Source organism: Aspergillus foveolatus (genome assembly GCF_047715535.1).
Source record: "Aspergillus foveolatus strain CBS 279.81 unplaced genomic scaffold BDW70scaffold_1, whole genome shotgun sequence".
NCBI lineage: Eukaryota > Fungi > Ascomycota > Eurotiomycetes > Eurotiales > Aspergillaceae > Aspergillus > Aspergillus foveolatus.
In genome coordinates this window covers 1,403,619-1,421,985 of record NW_027396065.1, presented here as the reverse complement: position 1 = coordinate 1,421,985, position 18,367 = coordinate 1,403,619, and the positions used below count along the sequence as shown (strand labels likewise).

The following is an 18,367-nucleotide window of genomic DNA, read 5'->3' as shown; positions in this document are numbered from 1 at the left end:
TCGATTCGCGAATTCAATTACATTTCTGTCGTGTCTAAGGTCGTGGAAAGCCAGAGAGAGGAAGTTCGGCCCTGCCCTAATCCCCTCGTCGAAATGGCGCCCATCACGAGCCAGCGCCCGTCCGCCAAAGACGACGATTTCGTCCTAACATTATCCGACGATGAGAATGACCGGTTCGACGAGCCCCAGGATGAAGACGATGCTTCTATTTCCTCAAGCAAAAAGCGCAAAAGGGAGGCTGGTGAGAATGCTGCGCCGAAAAACAAGAAGATGAAGCAGCAGCAACAGGGGAAACAACAAAAAGGGAAGAAGGGGAAGCAGGCGTCAATTGAGGAGGAGGATAGATCCGATGATGAAGAGGAAGAAGAACAAGACGCGGGTGAGGACGACGGCGCGCTAGACTCAGAGTTCGAGTTTGATGTTGGGGGTGTGGTGAACCAGGTTGTGGAGTTTGATGGGTGGGGTGGAAATGGGGAAGATGGGGAGAAGAAGAACGGAAATAAGAAGGCGGTTGATATTGACGATATCATTGAGCGGAGAAGGGAGAAGAGGGAGAAAAAGGCCGAGAGGGAGAACAAGAAGAAGCAGTTGGATGAGAGTGAAGACGAGGAGGATGAGGACGAGGATGATGCCATGTCTGTTGACTTTGGGGATGATGAGCTGCTTGCTAAGGATGGGTTTGGGATGGGTGCTGATGGGGTAGATGAAGGGGAGGAGGATGAAGAAGCTGAAGGGGATGATGAGTCTGATGACGAGGATGAAGAGGAAGGGGAGGACGAAGATGAAGATGCTGCATCAGACAGTGATTCTGTCGCTACACCCGTTCACCATCCCGACGATGAAGCCTCTGAGCCCGACTCAGACGCCGAGAGCGAAGTGGACGCGGAGGAAGAAGCCAAGCGCAAAGCGTTCTTTGCCCCGGAGGAAAAGACAAACGAAGATGCCGCGACGAACAGCGGAAAGCGCTCGTTTCAGGAATTTAACCTTTCCCGTCCTATTCTGCGTGGTTTGGCAGCCGTCAACTTTACAAATCCCACACCTATCCAGCAAAAGACGATTCCCGTGGCCTTGCTCGGAAAGGATATCGTCGGTAGTGCCGTGACCGGTTCAGGAAAGACGGCCGCCTTCGTGGTGCCCATCCTCGAACGTCTGCTCTTCCGACCCCGAAAAGTGCCTACCAGCCGCGTTGCTATTCTCATGCCCACCCGTGAATTGGCTGTGCAGTGCTACAATGTCGCTACGAAACTTGCTACCTACACTGATATCACATTCTGTCAACTTGTCGGAGGTTTCAGTCTTCGCGAGCAAGAAAACATTCTCAAGAAGCGGCCGGACGTGATCATTGCCACTCCCGGTCGCTTCATCGACCACATGCGCAACTCCGCAAGCTTCACCGTTGATACGCTTGAGATTTTGGTCCTTGATGAAGCTGACCGTATGTTGGAAGATGGTTTCGCAGACGAGTTGAACGAAATTCTCACCACTATCCCCAAGTCGCGTCAGACAATGCTTTTTTCCGCTACGATGACTGATTCCGTTGACAAACTTATTCGCGTCGGACTGAACCGTCCGGTCCGGCTGATGGTCGATACGAAGAAGAACACCGCTGTGACTCTCGTTCAGGAGTTTGTGCGTCTGCGACCCGGCCGTGAGGACAAGCGACTGGGTTATCTCCTCCATCTGTGCAAGGAGGTCTACACAGGACGAGTGATTGTTTTCTTCCGCCAAAAGAAAGAAGCGCATCGGGTGCGCATTGTATTTGGACTTCTTGGGCTCAAAGCCGCAGAGCTTCACGGTAGCATGAGTCAAGAACAGGTTAGTCCCGAGGCCCCTAAAGATGTTAATAACAGTTACTGACATGCCACAGCGAATCAAAAGCGTCGAAAATTTCCGAGACGGAAATGTCAACTTCCTTCTTGCCACAGATCTGGCCTCTCGTGGTCTCGATATTAAAGGCGTCGAAACAGTCATCAACTACGAAGCCCCGCAAAGCCACGAAATCTACGTCCACCGTGTCGGTCGAACAGCGCGTGCCGGTCGCTCTGGTCGCGCCTGTACCATCGCAGCCGAACCGGACCGCAAGGTTGTCAAGGCAGCTGTTAAGGCTGGTAAAGCACAAGGCGCCAAGATTGTCAGCCGCGTCGTTGACCCGTCTGTCGCTGACAGCTGGGCCTCCAAAGCGAAAGACATGGAGGAGGAAATTGACGCTGTGCTGGAAGAGGAGAAGCTGGAGAAGCAGCTTGCGCAGGCGGAGATGCAGGTGACCAAGGGCGAGAACCTGATTAAGCACGAGGCGGAGATCAAGTCGAGGCCAAAGCGTACGTGGTTTGAGACAGAGAGAGAGAAGCGTGTTGCGAAGAAGATCGGTGCCGCGGAGTTGAATGGTCCCAGCAAAAAGGAGAAGGTTAAGCTGAGCAATAAGGATAAGAAGCGGTTGGATGCTGCGAAGTTGAGGCAGGAGGAGGGATTGGGGAGGAAGAAGAGTAAGGCGGAGCGTGAAGATCCCAGGGCGGGCAAGGCGAAGCAGGGGAAGGGCAAAGGTAAAGGCAAAGGGAAGGGGAAGAAATAATCCATTGTATAGACTTCGTAAATAGACATGGCTGCTTGAATATACCGCCTTGTTTTGTTTCTTGTAACTATCTAAACTAGGGCTCAGTCTGTGCATTGAAGTGTCGGCCGCAGTCGGCCTATCTCGTGCAGCTGGGCTACTCCAACATCGACTTCAAAATTATCTCCAAGCCCTTTGGCTTCTCCTGAAATCCAGCTGATTAACTTCCACTGCTCAGACTGTTATCTGACTGAATCATTTAAGTCATTACCAATGGACTCAACAAAGTCCAACATCCTGGTGATAGGATTTGGCGGCATCGGCACCATGACCGCATACAATCTCGAAGCAGGTGGACGCGCAACAGTGACTGGCGTCCTCCGCTCCAACTACGACCTCGTCGCCTCGCGTGGCTTCAGAATCTGGTCCTGCGACCACGGTCAAGTTGAAAGCTGGAGACCTACATCGAGTACGAACGCTTCCAGACCTGTCAGAAACAAAGCTTAACATGATGATAGCCACAAAAGCCGTCCCTGACGCTCGCACAATGACTTCACCTTTCGACTACATCGTTGTCTGCACAAAGAACATCCCAGATATACCACCCACGGTCGCCGAAATCATAGCCCCTGCAATCACCCCGCGCCGCACCTCCATCGTGCTCGTCCAAAACGGGATCAATATCGAAAAGCCGATTATCGCTGCCTTTCCGGAGAATGTCGTGATCTCTGGTATATCCCGCATGAACTCCTCGGAGCTCCGACCTGGCGAGATCTTCCACCAGGACCATGACAACCTAATCATTGGTGCATTTCGCAACCCTAATCTGGATATTGAGACGGAATGCCGAGCTGCGAAGCTCTTTACAGATCTGTACAACGCCAGCGGAAAAGCAACAGGCCAGTACAGTACGGAGGTCCAGTTCATGCGGTGGCGCAAACTAGTCTACAATGCTTCGTATAACTCCCTCTGCGCCATAACGGGGATGGACACATCCAAGCTCAGACTCACGCATACGGCTGTGACAGAGCTTCTACTTCCTGTTATGTTGGAAGTGAAGAGCGTTGCCAGGGCGGCGGGGTATCAGCTTGCGCCCGACCAGGAGGATATATCTTTGAATGGAGACCCGCTGGATGGGTATTTCCGGCCTAGTATGCAGCAAGATATCGAGAAGGGGAATTTCATGGAGGTGGAGGTTATTGTTGGCGAGGCTGTGAGGGAGGGGCAAAGGCTGGGAGTGCCTGTCCCGATGTTGTCGACCGTTTATTCGCTGTTAAAGGTGTTACAGTTTCGGACGAAGGTGAACAAAGGCATGGTGGAGCTGCCTCCTATGAAGGATTTTGGGGCCGAGAATATCTTGGTAGAAGTGCCGAAGCCGTAGGCTGATGTGCCACAAAGAGGGTTACTGCTTGTACACCAAGGCTACTATGTGAGAAACAATGCTACGTCTTTCCTGAATCTGCTCCTATGCGAAGGTCCCAGTTGAATGATGACTTATAACATAGGTACGCAGTGGTCGATTACGGTAAGCAAAATTGAAAAGCGATCAGTATTCAGATGGGAACTGCTCTCTACTCCATTTGGAGCCATGAAGGCATATATTCGCAGTATCAGCATAGATTATAGTATGCACAACCACCAGGAGCCAATCAACCCTCGTCTATTTTAGACAAATTTCTCCGCCCTCCACCCACAGTCAACCTTCTCATAAAGATGAGATCACCCAAATTATTCAGATATCGTTTGAGTTTCCATCATTTGATCCCAAGCAATCCCTTCCACTCCAAGGCCGCTTGAGGCGGATCCTCGACGGTAAAGTCCTTCTGCAGTCCACCGAGCCCACTGATACTGATGTACTTCTTCAACAGCTTGTTCTCCATACTATCGACAAATAGAGCTCCTTCCCAGTCATCTCCAACTGCGAATCCGAAAGCTCGAAAGCTCCATCCAAAAAGCTCGCCAAAGTCACGCACATGGTGGCGAAGACTAGGCTTCGCCCTGGTGTACGGATACCAGCCTGGAGAGAACATCCTGACTGACGCAGCGAGATTCCGGATCCTCTTGGTCAGTCTAGGGACCTTCGGTGAGCCTCTTCCGAAGGAGAGATATGGTGCCGGGGTAACACAGCTACCCTCATCACCACCACAATTACCACCAAATACCAGAGACCGTTGAGTATTCTAAGAGACCTGCGCTCAGCAATCCCGCCTTTCATGCCATACAAACTGAAATTATGTAAAAGGGTATAAGAACGAACTCTTAGCACTTGACAAGGTCCCTCTCATTATGAAGTCTTCAAGTCTGTTTGACAAACAAATGAGCCTGGGTTGACTGCCTGGATCATGCGATATATGGCCCGAATTGCTAGCTTGACGATTCAATCCACACCGCGAAACGATTCTTACATCTGGCTGATGGATTTGACTGATGGATTGTCAAAGCTCTCACAGGATCTTAGACAATCCCGGCAAGCCGCAGCTCTGAGACTCCAAACCCGGTAACATCCTCCCCATCCAAAACTCCCTCAAATGTTGAAAACCCCAAATAAATCCCCGCACCGTCATTGCCCTTGGCAGCGAGCTCCTGATCCCCAACAACAGTCTTGATATGAAGTTCTCCGCGTCCTTCAATACCAAGTCTCCATTTCTGCGGATACGTCCTCCCAGTCCGGGGCGATGTCCAGACCGCATCCGCATCCGGCTCAAAGACGTCAATTGCATGTATATGATGCCAACTCTTCCCGCGCGCACAAATATTAACGCTCCGCGATCTGAAAGAAGGATCAATACTCTCAACAACGTTCATCCAAAGGATCAAGTCGCTGTCGTCAACATAGAGGACAAAAAAGGTCGAGTTGCCTTTACGAAGCTCGGCGCTTCCCCAGACGCGGTCGTACCAGGTTAGAGAGGCGGCAGGGTCAAGTTCGATCTGCTCAGCACCATCGCCAGACCGTCCTGGTACGGTAATAGACCCTGATGTTTTGCTGGCAGGAAAAGCCCAGTTGTACATCGTGTCGTTGACGAATCGATACGCCCCTGTACCGTAATAATAGGCCGCCGGGGATGTAGCATGGAGAGTAAGATCAAACGACGCCCCTGGCACATCGCTGGAGAGCTTCATTGCTAGGTTATCAGGGGATATCCCGGAGAGTTCATAGTCTTGAGTGGTGAAGTTGAAGCTTTCCAGGTTCGCATTGGTAAAAGTAGCCGGATTGAAAAATGCGTGGCGTTGGAACGTCTGCAGATCGAGAAGGGAGGCCCCGTATGCTGAGACAGCTTCGGAGGCGAGAAGGCCCGACGCAAGGAAATACTGCGAGCCGTCGGTGGCTGTGAGAAAAGAAGTTATCCAGAAGCCAGAGATGGGAGCTTCTGCATAGGACAGCGTTTGAGAAGCGGAAACGTCGAAAACCACGGGGATTCGATCTGCGTAGGTCACGGTGAGTATATTGAGTCTAGGTAAATAGTATAAACGTACCGTCTATGATCGTTCCGGCATTGTCGGGTGTGAAGAGGTAGGCCAAGGAGCGAGTGAAGAGCAAGAGCAAGCACGGGAGATACATGGCCGGAACGGTCACGGGCAAGACGACTTGAGATTCAGGAATAGAGCAAAAGAAAGAAAGAAGCACCCTCTTGAGTGCTGGGGTCTCTACATAAGTGGGATGGAAACAACCAGCGTCAAAGACCCGTCGTCGAAGTAGTCGGCCTTGGGGATACACAGCAGGGTAGCAGGCGAATGTTAACCCCATTCCGCCAGGTTGCCAGTGAGAATAACACTTGTCGGTGGTACAACTGCTCGGATACCACTAAATGCAGGGGTCTCGGGACTGCAGATAACCGTCGGACTTATTTATGCTGTTTTGCTACAGGATAAAATGCGAATGTCCAGGCGTTGGATTAGCCCTAACCTTGAACCCTGTACCATGACCTTTCAACGCAACCCAAGACATTTTCCACCCTCCACTACAGTCAAATACACGATCACCTCTTCAGGACTGGATGATACTGTCCTTGGACTATGCGAGTCGATGTAGGGTATTTGATTTAAAACCTGCGTAGACCCGATAATCAGCCGATATTAGACCCTGTTTGCTCAAGGACCGAGATACGTCGACGTTGAGGTCTCTTCGGGGTTGTAATAATCATGCATGAACAGACTTGCAGGTTGGAAGGGATGACAGATAGAGTCTTTATTTATTTATTTATTATTATTATTATTATTATTATTATTCTAAGAACATACGATTCTGGTATTACCATTTGAACATCCCCTAGTTGGGTTATTCATCACGCTGAGCCTGTCCTACCGCGTTCAAATGTTAAACCTAAAACTGATGGTGGCGTTTCATTGTGGCTGACCATAGCCGGTCAACGTGATTAGTCGGTTATCCGCGGCATTTTGCGGTGGCTTTGGCTCCGTTATCGGCCCGGACCAAGATGACTGAACAGTGAGCGTCTTACTCACAGTAGAGCGCAGCGAGCCCTAGATGAGGAAGACGGCGAATCCTGCAGAGAGACTATACAGAATGTATCACTGGTAGAGAACGAGGATCAATGAGCTTGAATTGAACCTCCCGTGCTCTTTTTTTGACCATTGAGGCAATGTAAACTTGTACATAGTTACTACTATGGCTCACAGAGTACGGTCAGTCTATTGCCCCACAGAGTGATTCATAGAGCCAAAGAATCCCCCGCCATCGGTGATCAGTCCCTCAGCAAAATTGTTTCGATGATTATTACAATTGACGAGTGACTCACAACTCTTTTAAATCAAGTCTCAATTGCTGGCCTTAACTAGTTCAACTAGTCCTCCTCTCAGCCCATCTCATCACTCCAGGCCTTTCTTCTCCCATCCCTCTGTACAGACTTTCTTCTCTGTTCATTCCCCGCCGCAGTTTTCCCCACCGACCGGGTTCACAACCACGCCATGCCTATGTATGTATTCCATCGCTGGACTGCGTCGTCCGTCTATCGAGCCATCAGGAGCAGCTAACCCAGAAAAGGCTCAAAGATCCCTCTAAGAAATACAGGCCATTCAAGCCTCTGAGCCTGCCGGACCGCCAATGGCCCAATAAGGTTATCGACAAACCTCCGCGGTGGCTGGCCACTGACCTGCGAGATGGTAACCAAAGTCTGCCTGATCCTATGGTATGTTTTCTGCAGGTATTCCTGTTGGTTTGCGATATTGACATATTGACATCCGGCAGGATGGCGAACAAAAACTCCGCTTCTTCAAGATGCTCGTCGAGATTGGCTACAAGGAAATCGAAGTATCGTTCCCGTCCGCCTCCCAGATCGACTTTGACTTCACCCGCAGCCTCGTTGAGACGCCCGGTCTGACTCCTGACGACGTTTGGCTCCAAGTGCTCTCTCCTTGCCGTGAGGACCTGATCCGCCGCACAGTAGACTCCCTCAAGGGGGCGAAGAAGGCGATTCTGCACATCTACCTGGCGACGAGTCCGTGCTTCCGACGGATCGTGTTCAACATGGACAAGCAGCAGAGTCTGGAGATGGCCGTCCGCTGCACCAAGTACGCCCGCTCCATCACGAAAGACGACCCCTCCACAGCAGGCACCGAATGGCAGCTTGAGTTCTCCCCCGAGACCTTCTCAGATACGGAGCCCGAATTCGCCGCGGAGGTCTGCGAGGCCGTCAAGGCCGCGTGGGAGCCCACTGAAGAGCGCCCTATAATTTTCAATCTTCCCGCCACAGTCGAGATGACCACGCCTAATGTTTTCGCCGATCAGATTGAATACTTCTGCCGCAATGTCTCGGAGCGGGAAAAGTACGTCGTATCTGTCCATCCCCACAATGACCGAGGCTGCGCCATCGCGGCGGCGGAATTGGCTCAGATGGCTGGTGCCCAGCGAGTTGAAGGTACCCTGTTTGGCAACGGCGAGCGGACGGGTAACGTCGATCTCGTCACTCTCGCCCTGAACCTGTACACGCAAGGTATCTCGCCCGAGGTCGACTTTTCAGACATCAATGCCGTTATCAAGGTCGTGGAAGAGAGCAACAAGATCCCTGTCAACGAGCGATGGCCGTATGGTGGTCAGCTGGTCGTCTGCGCGTTCAGCGGTAGCCACCAAGATGCCATCAAGAAGGGATTTAAGCTCCGCGAAGACGCCGGCGCATCCGACGATATCAGGTGGGAGATTCCCTACCTTCCCCTGGATCCTCAGGATATCGGACGAACTTACGAGGCGGTTATCCGCGTCAACTCACAGAGCGGCAAGGGTGGTGCTGCCTGGGTCATTCTGCGCACTCTGGAGCTGGATCTCCCACGCGCACTCCAGGTCGAGTTCAGCAAGATTGTGCAAAAGCGTACGGAAGAAGCCAACCGCGAGCTGCGGCCCGCCGAGATTGTCGCCCTCTTCGAGGACGCGTACCACCTCAAGACCAACCCCCGTTTCAACCTGGTCGACTACAACATCACCACAGACCGCTCGCAGTCCCCCGCTCCTCCGGAGCCCGGCAAGGCGCTCAACACAAAGAACCTCAAGCGTCGCTTCACTGGTATCATCGAGATCGATGGCCTCCAACACGCCATCACCGGCGTCGGAAACGGTGCCCTTTCCTCCCTCGCCAATGCCCTCGCAACCCTGGGTATCGATCTCGATGTCATCGACTACAAGGAGCACTCTATCGGTCAGGGGGCCGGTAAGGGTCGCGATGTCAAGGCTGCAACATACATCCACTGCAGTGCTGCTGGTAGCCAGCAGAAAGTGTGGGGTGTCGGTATCCACCAGGATGTCGTCCAAGCCAGTTTGATTGCCCTTCTGAGTGCTGCCAGCTCTGTAAGTTTAGCCTTTTCTTCTCACTCACAACTGACTAATCGCGTCTTCGTATAGTTCCTCACAAGCCGAGCTGGTTCCCCCGCTCCCTTCCGCCCTATTCGATCCAACACCCTTACCGACGAAGATCTCCAAGCGCTGGAGCAGCTCGCCAGCTCCAATGGCGCGGGGGTGACCGTGGCCAACGTCTCCGAGGGCCAGTCCGACTCCAAGCCCACAGTCGACCTGGAAGCCTTAACGAAAAAGGCGGCCAGTCAGTAATGATTTAACTGATCTGTTTATGTCTGTCTTATTTTGCTTGGAGTAGCGTTGCAGTAATACAAAAATATATCGCTCACACTATACCAATACTTACGACGTGAATTGCATTCTTGCTGTTGATGAAACAATCAACCTGGCCCCGACTAGACTCACTGCTCACCCACCAATATACTTTCATCCACCCCTCTATAACCCATCTATACCCCACAGCACCACTGAATCGCATAACCAGGTTGCACATAGCACACCTCTCTTGCCGGCATGCAGTTTCCAAATTCTCCATCCGCCGTAACAACATTCACAACCTCACTCTCAGTCTCATCCACGCAAGTAACTTCCGATCCTTGGTTATAGGTCCCGCAGAGCTCGCCATTTCCGACGCGGGAGTCGATTAGTCCGCAGGTGCTGTTAACGATGAGAGAAAATGTGTCCGTTGCTGTGCCCGGGGCAATGCCCACGCCGACAGAGCCGGGGTTGCAGATATTCTGGGCTGCGGTCGATGCAGCGAGGAGGACGGCTGTTGTAATTTTGAACATGGAAGGTCGCATTTTAAATTCAGTGTTGAGTTTGAAGTTTGATGATGGGAAAGTATGACTATTAGCAAATGTCCTTGAAGTCAGGATGATGGTGAGGATGAGGATGAGAATTTCACCTACCTTCCTCCGCGTCTGGGTCTATATATACGGCCGATACCTTACCTGAGGTCTTGAAGTCATATTTTGGGCAGCTCTGAAAAGCCTCGTACTGAAGAGACAAACTCGTATTCCTTGTTGCATAGGTCATCTGTAGACGCCGACCCCTCGTATTCTTCAGGCAGCCGATTGGGACATGATTCCTTGAAGTCTCATCTTACGGATTGACGTCAAGAGTCTTGGGAGGTGATTTGACTGGGGTGAGACATTGCAGAACCTTGAGTCGCCCAGCGTTGCTGCTGGTTTGTTCGGTTGCAATGCTTGATGCACGTGGCGCGCTGTGGTTGACTTTCTGCCCCTTTCTCCATTTCCGTCTGCCCATCCTCCACCATCATGGCTTGTCCACGAGTCTCGGAAAATAGCTTTGTCTTTGAATATATCACCGGTGAGTTCATCGTCGTCTTGACCCTCTCCGGATATCAATCTCGCCACCGTTCTGCAGTCCAAGACCGGCTTTTCTGTCGGTCAGGTGGAGTATACACCAATTTCCACTTAAGTCCTGTTCGATCAGTTGCCGCAGAGAAGAAATACCGAGGGTTCGAGTCCCGTTTGCAGTCAGAATAGGGAATTGGGAGTAGACTTGGAGACTCACACACAATATGGGAATGCGAATGTATGGGATCATGAATCTACTACCCTGAGTTTGGCTCAAGTCGAGTCAAGTTGAGTCAAGTCGAAGAGATCATTCAGGTCCAGCAGGGGATGGTTGGGGATTGTGTCCCAATGCCAATCGAGGTTGTGCCTCAGAGCTGGGCGCTTTACAAGGCCCATCCTCGACATGTGCCATACTCTCTAGTCTAACTGTGCCCAAAAGACTGGCTAGTACAGCAAGACGGGATGATCGTCTCGAAGCTGGTCGTTCTGCTGTGGCAGATAAGCATGGCGAACAAATCCTCCAAGTCCGCTTCGCGAACGGAGCAACCCGTGTGTTGCAGGAGACCGGGATATACTACCAGTGTGGCTACGTCTGGCTGGATTGGGCTTCAATGCTTCAGGGCGTCCTGGTCAATCTCTGACAGGCTTCACAGGGAGCTTTGGAGCAGCCGGGTAGTCGGAATATCGAGTGCTCTTTGAGTGAGACCGTTCGCAGTGACCCTCCACACGCTCTGCCATGTATGAACACCCTTACAATAGGCCAAATAAACAGTTTGAGATAAGCACATTAAGTACCTGAACTCGGGTAGAGCAAATTCAAGGGTCTAGGCCCATCGCGCTTGCCTTTATTGGTGGTCAGATTGCTAAGGTGGAATAGGCACCTAATGACATGGAAAGGAGCGATGGACACCTTTCCTACACCTTACCAGGTATTGGTTTTCATTTCAAACACAGTCCAAGTGTTTTTTTTCTTTTTCGCGTAGTTGTTACTTCTTTCCCCTAACGCTCGCTTGACTTGGATAAATCTGGAGGTGCATTTGGTTAGTATTAAGTCGCCAGCTGAACGGAGAAGTGCCCGGGAAATCAAGTAAGAAGCTTCAAACTACCAAAGGATGTAGATAGGGTGATGTTCATTAGCTTGTGTTCTTTCTTGGAAGATAAATACTTAACTGCACATTATGCAGGAAGCTCGTCCTCTCGCATAGATTGGCACGTCTGAATAGGGCTGGAGGATTGCCGTATATATATATTGAAACAATACGCTAGCGTTGTGGTGCTACACGAGCACTGGTTGAGTTAATAATTATCATGACAGATGAAAAATCCTTGCTACTATCGCATGAGGTGCAATGGTATATAGACATGTATTTTGAGGGGTATGTATGTACAGAACAGGGAAAAGCAACGAAAGATCCATTTTAAATCGGACAATTGGGCTAATGCATGGGGGCGTAAAGTAAAGGGGTTCGTTCATCAGGCTATGCAATTGAATGAGGGGCACGAAAAGAATGGAAATAAAGGAAAGAAGAAGTCAAAGAATTCCCCAACCAGTTATCTAACAATTACAGGAAATCCCTACGGGCTCCTTGGCCGCGGCTATCATCTGCGTCGTATGCAGACTGATACATTAGTGCTTCCTGTGGCCAGTCTCCGTGTTCGTCAGACGTGCCACTGGCCTGGTATGAATCACTTCGCGAGGGGAAGTCAATGACCGGGGCGCCGGTGTTTGGGTTCTGGGCGTATTCTGGGCTGGGGCGGTAGGGGAGAGTTTTTGTGGGGAGAGCCGACTGCGATGGAGCTGTGGTTGATTGACCAAAGTCTCCAAAGTCGAAACTGAAATCACGCCTGTGGCCCCCCGTTGCCTCATTACTCGGTGCATGCGCTGAGAATTGATTTCCATCACTGATAAGAGGGGTTTCCGGTTCAGTTGATGGCTGAGGCTGAGGCGGAACCGGGGCTAGGGGTTCTGCAATCTGCGGCACTTCGGGGATGGTCGCCGCGGAGCTGTTCACCAGCGTTGGTGACGGCTCTGCTGGGTTTTCCAACAAAGGTGGAGCGGCAGGCATAGCCGGAGAGCGAGGCACAGGCTCCTCGGGCACAATCGTAGACCGCCGAGCGCTGTGGCCCATGATGCTGCCGGCCTTGGAACTCTTGCTCAAACGGTGCTGGGGGATTCCGAAGTTGCTGTCTTCTGTCTCGCGGATGCTAAACTGCGCAATCGTCCGCAGTTTCCTCGTCACCCACGATGCCAGCACCTTCCCGCGCTGCTTCTCGCCTAGTCGAGAGCGGGGAAAGTCTCCATACGAGACGAACGCTACAATGTCAGCGACAACCTGATGTTCGTTGAGAATAGCGTTCACAATGACCGGAACCAGAGATGCTAGATAAGCCTTTCTCGTCACTTCGACAACAACCACTATCATTCCGCCAGCTTGGAAAACAGCACTGCAGATGTCAGACGAAGGTCTTATAAGAGAGCAGTGCTACTCACCATCCGCCATTCACAATATTACGGTGGCACTTTTCTACAGAGTTCTCAATGTCCATAGGGAAGTGGTTCAATCCGTTGACCTCGAAAGTCTCTCCAATGCCTCCAAGTACGAACAGCACTTGCATCTCGACCGGCTGACCTCCAGGTCCAATAGGCCTTGTAACAGTGTGAAGGAAGCCCAGATCGCCAGTGCGCACGAAGGACACATTAGGATCTCCATCCTCGATTCGGCCATCAAAACGCTCTAGATCGAAATCTTGCTTCGAACCATAGAATGATTTGGCGCACGCATCTGACTGAATCCAGATCTCTCCGTATTCTCCGACTTGAGAGAGGGTGCAAGTTTCCGGGTTGACTATTGCAATCTGCGTGTTTACTGGCACCATGCCTGAGTCCTGCAACGCGAGTGCCGTTGGGTCTGTATCAGGGTCCACCGGCACCACGAGCCCACGGCGCAAAGCACGGAGATCCAGCCACAGCTCTACAGGCTCAATACACATGTATGACCTAGTGACGATCATGGGGTTGAGGACATGCGAATAAACTATGTTTATTGCCGTTCGGTCCAAGTTGGCTCCGGCAAAGTGCAGGCGTACTTTTTGGTCTGCGAGAATATTAGCACTTGCGAAAAATCATGGTTCGGTTGTCCTACAGATATCCACACGCGGTCGTCCTTCTGCAGATATCATTAAGTTCTTCAGCTCTTGAAGCTGGAAACCTTTTCCGGGCATCGCACTGATAGCATAGTCCAACATTTGGCTGGTGGCGTATGTATCTTTGATCTTGTACCTGGAGAGAGCAAGGAATAACGTCATCGGGTTTTGGGCAAAATCAACAGGTGAGACCAGATACGTTGGAGCTCCTAAGGTCAAGTTAGCCTCGTTGGCCCTGACATTCTGGAATAAAGCGCTTACCAACATAGATGCCCATCAAGCAGGTATGAAGAAAGCCGAGACCCAGAGTGCTTCGCACACTGCCTAGAACAGGTCGAGAACTGGTCATCTGGCACGTCTCTTTCTGCACCTTGCACATGCCCAATATTGTATCATGTCCAATTGAGACAGATATCCTACGTTGGTCTGGGGTCCAGTATGTCCAGACCATAGCTGGTTGGTTTCCCTGCAGCCACGTCTCTTTCATTGTAAGTCCAAGTTCCTTACACCCGTGTGACTGCTTTGACGGCTTGGTGGTATTGTAGATGGCCGGCACTCCTATTCTGAGCACCTGCGCAGACTGCTTGATATGCTGCGAGACAAGTTTCTGTCGCATCACATGGTCAACATCGTTGTTAACGATGATCGCCTTTACGTTGAAATCACTAATAACATGGAGGAATGCAGGGGCATCCTCCGAGAGCCGATTCTGATCAATAGGCGCAAGAGGAATTACCACCACGCCCAGACAGAAGCAGGCATGGACGGCATAGACATAGTCTTCCGAGTGCGTGTACATCAGAATCACATGGTCGCCTGGACGGAGTTTGACTTTGTTCCGCAGATAGATTGCGACGGCAGCAACCTTGAGGTCAAACTTCTTCCATGTTATGCCCTTTCCTTCCTTACCACGGCCATCAATGGAACAGTATGATAGCTCCTCTGCTTGTCGGGATACCCGCCATTGCAGTAGATCGACAATTGAGGTGAAGTTATTGAGAGGCGTGGAGGTGCGATCATCCATAACGACATCACGGTAGTCCACTCCGGAGTATTGTTTTTCTGGCACCTCCAACATAGCTTGCCTAGTTTCTAAGGCTAGAGGTGACCAGATACCCCCAACCGGATCAACACCAATGGGAAGGTTCATCACGGAGCGTTCAACGCCGAATTTGACATGAACACAGGGTAGGGTCCCGGCGTCAAATTCCTTACGGCAAAGCATGTTGCCGATTTCCTGTCTTCCATTCTTAGTAACACGCGGGAGTGTGTTCGGCGCTGTAAGCATCACGCAGTAGATCCTCAGATGGTGCTCCTGGTACAAAACCTCCATACATCTCTCCGCGAGAGATTCAAGAAGTGCTGAGTCCAGCTGCCGTGGAGGGCCCCCTGAGGTCGTCGGCGCCGTTGACGCTGCGTAGGACTCTAGTACGACAATCGGAAGATGTTCTTCGTTGACAAACACGTCAAAAGCTGTACAGTCATGTATCTTGGGGATGTTTTTTAACGTGCTGACGACTAGATGTTGAACGAAGAAGTAGCGATGTTCTGCGGCCGGCTGTCCATGCTCAACCCATTCGACCTTTTGGCGGATTCGATCCTCATAGAGACCTAGCACGAAAATCTTGCCCTCAATTACGCAACCGAGAAGGCCAGTTCTGAGGAATTCCGGCTCAACCAGAATAGGGGTGGGATTGGCCTCCTCAAACTTATAGGGCCGCGCGTGGAAAATAGCTTCGGTGTGTTTGGGTAGCGCCCAGAATCCACCGGAAAGAGACGGAGAATCGATCCATATTTCGCCGATAACATTGGGTGTACACAACAAATTAGTTTCCGGGTCGACAATTGCCAATGTTGCGTCTGGTATAGGATATCCAAATGCCCCAACTCGGACAGCATTTGGCATAGTGCCTGCATATTTTCTCGCATCCTCGCCCATAGCTAGCACCACTACCTCATTGTTCTTCAAAGCTTCTTTGTCGAGTAACGCTTCTCCAAGTTCGACCTTTCCTGTTTGTTCAGAAGGAGCTGGAGCCGATGAGCCGCCGCCTAACAGACTACTTCCAAATCCACTATTTTCGGCCCTGTCAGAGTTCGTTGCTTCCTTCTTGACCTCCTGGTCCTCAATCGGGTCCATCTCGTGTGTCAAAGGACAGCCCATCCGCTCTTCGCCTCCTAACCAATCCCTTACGCTGATCACCATCCCACCATGTTCTGGCAAGCATAGCATTGGCGCGACAATCTCACGGGCCCTTGGATTTCTCATGGGTCGAAGCCACCTGTCTGCAAGCACCTCATGAAACTCGGCGTCCACGGTGAGTGTATCAATCAGACAGAGTTTGACACTAGCAAAGTTGGGTTCCGAATTCTTCTTGAAGTGCCGTGTAGCCATGGGATCTTGCTGATAGTTGTAAGCGGTAATCTTCAACCCAGGGTAATCTGCAGCCATGATTGTGGCTCTGTATTTGGTGACAAGGTGGGCGTAAAGACCTGGCGTTTCAACCGCTCGGTCTTCCAGCCAAACAGTTGTATGACCACCGTATGCTGTAAGGAGCACACCCAAGATCATACCAATTCCCTGTCTAGGGTCTAGATAGCTAATAATGGTTTCTCCGCGGGATGGTTGTTTGGAAGACGACGGTACAGTTGCGAATATCGCGCTCAGACAAGCCATTTGATGCATGATTGTTCGGTGGCTCATGACTACACCGCGCAGGTCTCCTGTTGGGGCGCGCGAGAACTCAATATAGGCCAGGTCTGGGACAATAAGCGGTGGCGTGTCGTCTTTCTTCTTTGGATGCCAACTGCCGAATTCGTTAGTTTTCCACCATTCAACGCCTCTGGGCCAGTTGAGCTTTTGTGTAGTGATATCCCTCTGGAAGCTTTTGAGGTTGTTTTCTGTTGTCAATGCAAGATGCGCTTGAGTCGATGTAAGCACAAGGTTTAGGCTCTGATAATCATTTAGGCTGTTTATCGGCACAGCAACGACTCCGGCGATAAAACAACCTAATAGCGCGACAGCGAACTCTATGATCTCGGAATCTCGGTAGATCAGAGCAACGCGGTCTCCACGGTAAAGATTGCTCTTATCACGGATAACCTGCGCGACCTTTTCCGCACGGCTTGCGAGCTTCTCCCACGTTATAGATGCAATCTCCTTGCCTTTCTGATCTAGGACCCAGTATGCTGGCTGTTTACCGCAAGTCCGGGCACGGTGCCTGAGAACTGTGGGAATATTGTCAAAGTTCGACATTGGCGTATTTTTATCATGCGGGTCATGCACAGCAAACGGAATATCGCGAGGCTCGAGGGGTAGTAGATGATCGACAATAGCTCCTTGCGGAAGTTCTGAGGCAGGTATTAATGGCGGTGCCATATTCGCGGTTGGAGAAAATGCATCGGACTGAGAGTATCGATGGAAACCACCACCGTAGCTATCTCTATAATCCTCCTGCTGCTGCCCGGCAAAGTCCTCGAAGTACCCTTGTTGTGATTCCAACATTGTCGATTGTCGTGACACTTCAGGAGGAATATCGTAGGCTCCAGCCGATTCATCAAGATGGTCGTTGGGGTCAGGAGGATTGAAAGCATAATTCTGGCTTAGGAGGGTTGCTGCCCTCGAGTCTTGCTGTACGGGAGGCGCAGGCTTTGGGAGGAAAAGAGAATCATAGGACGACGCAGAAGGCATTCGACCATGGTGAGACATCATCGCGCCGTCTCCGTTAAAAGGCGATAATCCATCATTGCCAGCATGCTGCTCGTAGCCGAAGCTTCCATTACTAGGCGATCCATGTCCGCCAGTGAAAGAATGAGATGGTCCGCCCGAATCAGCGGTAGGCGGCCGTATACTGAGAAGAGCTGGTGGAGATCTGACCGAACTGGTCATCGACTGGGCAGGTTCGGCGGCGCTGGCCGCATTGAAGTCCAAAGCTTTCGAGCCAAGGTACTGCGAGAGAAGGAGTGTTCGGCGTTTCTGATATCTTTGGTGGGTTAGCCTACGATATCAACTGTTTCTATTCACAATTCGGATCGAGATAAGATGATGCTTCCCCGTAGAGCGTAGAGGATTTTGGTGTTATCCATTTCCCCCCAAGCATTCTCTCACAACTCAGCGCAAGGTAGCTTACCCCTTCTCTGTAATGTCGCCCTCCTAATAACGGGTGTTAATTCTGACATTACAAATTTGAAAAGACAAAAATACATCCTGAGATTAAGCATACCTCAAGTTCCCTATCCAGTTCCCGCAGAGCGGACTGGAGTTCGGGATGTTCCTCCACCATCTTGATGTTGCGGAGTGACGAGGGGCTGTCGGTTCTAGCAGGAGTAAACGCGAAGATGCGGCACCCTCATTGCAGGTCTGTTGAGCGAATTTTCGCAGATGCTGACGATGAAGAAGCACACTTCTCCAATATGCGTAGGCTTGCGAACCTGAGAAACAAGTCGGATAAGTCGCACGACTTGGTCTCTCCGCGCCTAAAGCCACAGCATCACCTGCCCGGTGGCTTACCTAGCGGAGCACGGTCCAATTACAGGGAACCTCGGAATAAACACCGCCAC

The 18,367-nt window shown here is 51.2% G+C and overlaps 6 protein-coding genes across 6 annotated transcripts; 3 read left to right on the top strand and 3 right to left on the bottom strand.

The window, feature by feature from the left end:
• Positions 1 to 93: 93 nt before the first annotated feature.
• Positions 94 to 2,569, top strand: drs1 (putative ATP-dependent RNA helicase DRS1; the record flags this gene model as incomplete). Its single annotated transcript, XM_073740015.1, has 2 exons — positions 94 to 1,815; positions 1,868 to 2,569. 2 exons carry the CDS (start codon positions 94 to 96, stop codon positions 2,567 to 2,569), a joined length of 2,424 nt encoding a protein of 807 aa, XP_073601426.1.
• A 252-nt stretch (positions 2,570 to 2,821) lies between these two features.
• On the top strand, positions 2,822 to 3,929 carry BDW70DRAFT_155278 (ketopantoate reductase family protein; the record flags this gene model as incomplete). Its single annotated transcript, XM_073740014.1, has 2 exons — positions 2,822 to 3,017; positions 3,067 to 3,929. The coding sequence occupies 2 exons, from the start codon at positions 2,822 to 2,824 to the stop codon at positions 3,927 to 3,929; spliced, it is 1,059 nt and encodes a 352-aa protein (XP_073601425.1).
• A 1,073-nt stretch (positions 3,930 to 5,002) lies between these two features.
• BDW70DRAFT_146625 (uncharacterized protein) lies at positions 5,003 to 6,107 on the bottom strand (the record flags this gene model as incomplete). Its single annotated transcript, XM_073738604.1, has 2 exons — positions 5,003 to 5,970; positions 6,023 to 6,107. The coding sequence occupies 2 exons, from the start codon at positions 6,105 to 6,107 to the stop codon at positions 5,003 to 5,005; spliced, it is 1,053 nt and encodes a 350-aa protein (XP_073601424.1).
• Positions 6,108 to 7,297: 1,190 nt separating this feature from the next.
• Positions 7,298 to 10,220, top strand: BDW70DRAFT_126330 (2-isopropylmalate synthase). Its single transcript, XM_073735073.1, has 4 exons — positions 7,298 to 7,479; positions 7,548 to 7,692; positions 7,752 to 9,341; positions 9,396 to 10,220. The coding sequence occupies exons 1-4, from the start codon at positions 7,472 to 7,474 to the stop codon at positions 9,597 to 9,599; spliced, it is 1,947 nt and encodes a 648-aa protein (XP_073601423.1). The 5' UTR covers positions 7,298 to 7,471; the 3' UTR covers positions 9,600 to 10,220.
• BDW70DRAFT_6454 (uncharacterized protein) lies at positions 9,597 to 10,220 on the bottom strand. Its single transcript, XM_073744462.1, has one exon. The coding sequence runs from the start codon at positions 10,145 to 10,147 to the stop codon at positions 9,797 to 9,799; it is 351 nt and encodes a 116-aa protein (XP_073601422.1). The 5' UTR covers positions 10,148 to 10,220; the 3' UTR covers positions 9,597 to 9,796.
• A 1,714-nt stretch (positions 10,221 to 11,934) lies between these two features.
• On the bottom strand, positions 11,935 to 18,235 carry BDW70DRAFT_126328 (putative AMP binding domain protein). Its single transcript, XM_073735072.1, has 6 exons — positions 18,031 to 18,235; positions 17,938 to 17,960; positions 14,072 to 17,790; positions 13,810 to 14,019; positions 13,158 to 13,761; positions 11,935 to 13,111 (listed from the first exon to the last, which is right to left on the bottom strand). The coding sequence occupies exons 1-6, from the start codon at positions 18,088 to 18,090 to the stop codon at positions 12,229 to 12,231; spliced, it is 5,499 nt and encodes a 1,832-aa protein (XP_073601421.1). The 5' UTR covers positions 18,091 to 18,235; the 3' UTR covers positions 11,935 to 12,228.
• Positions 18,236 to 18,367: the final 132 nt, after the last annotated feature.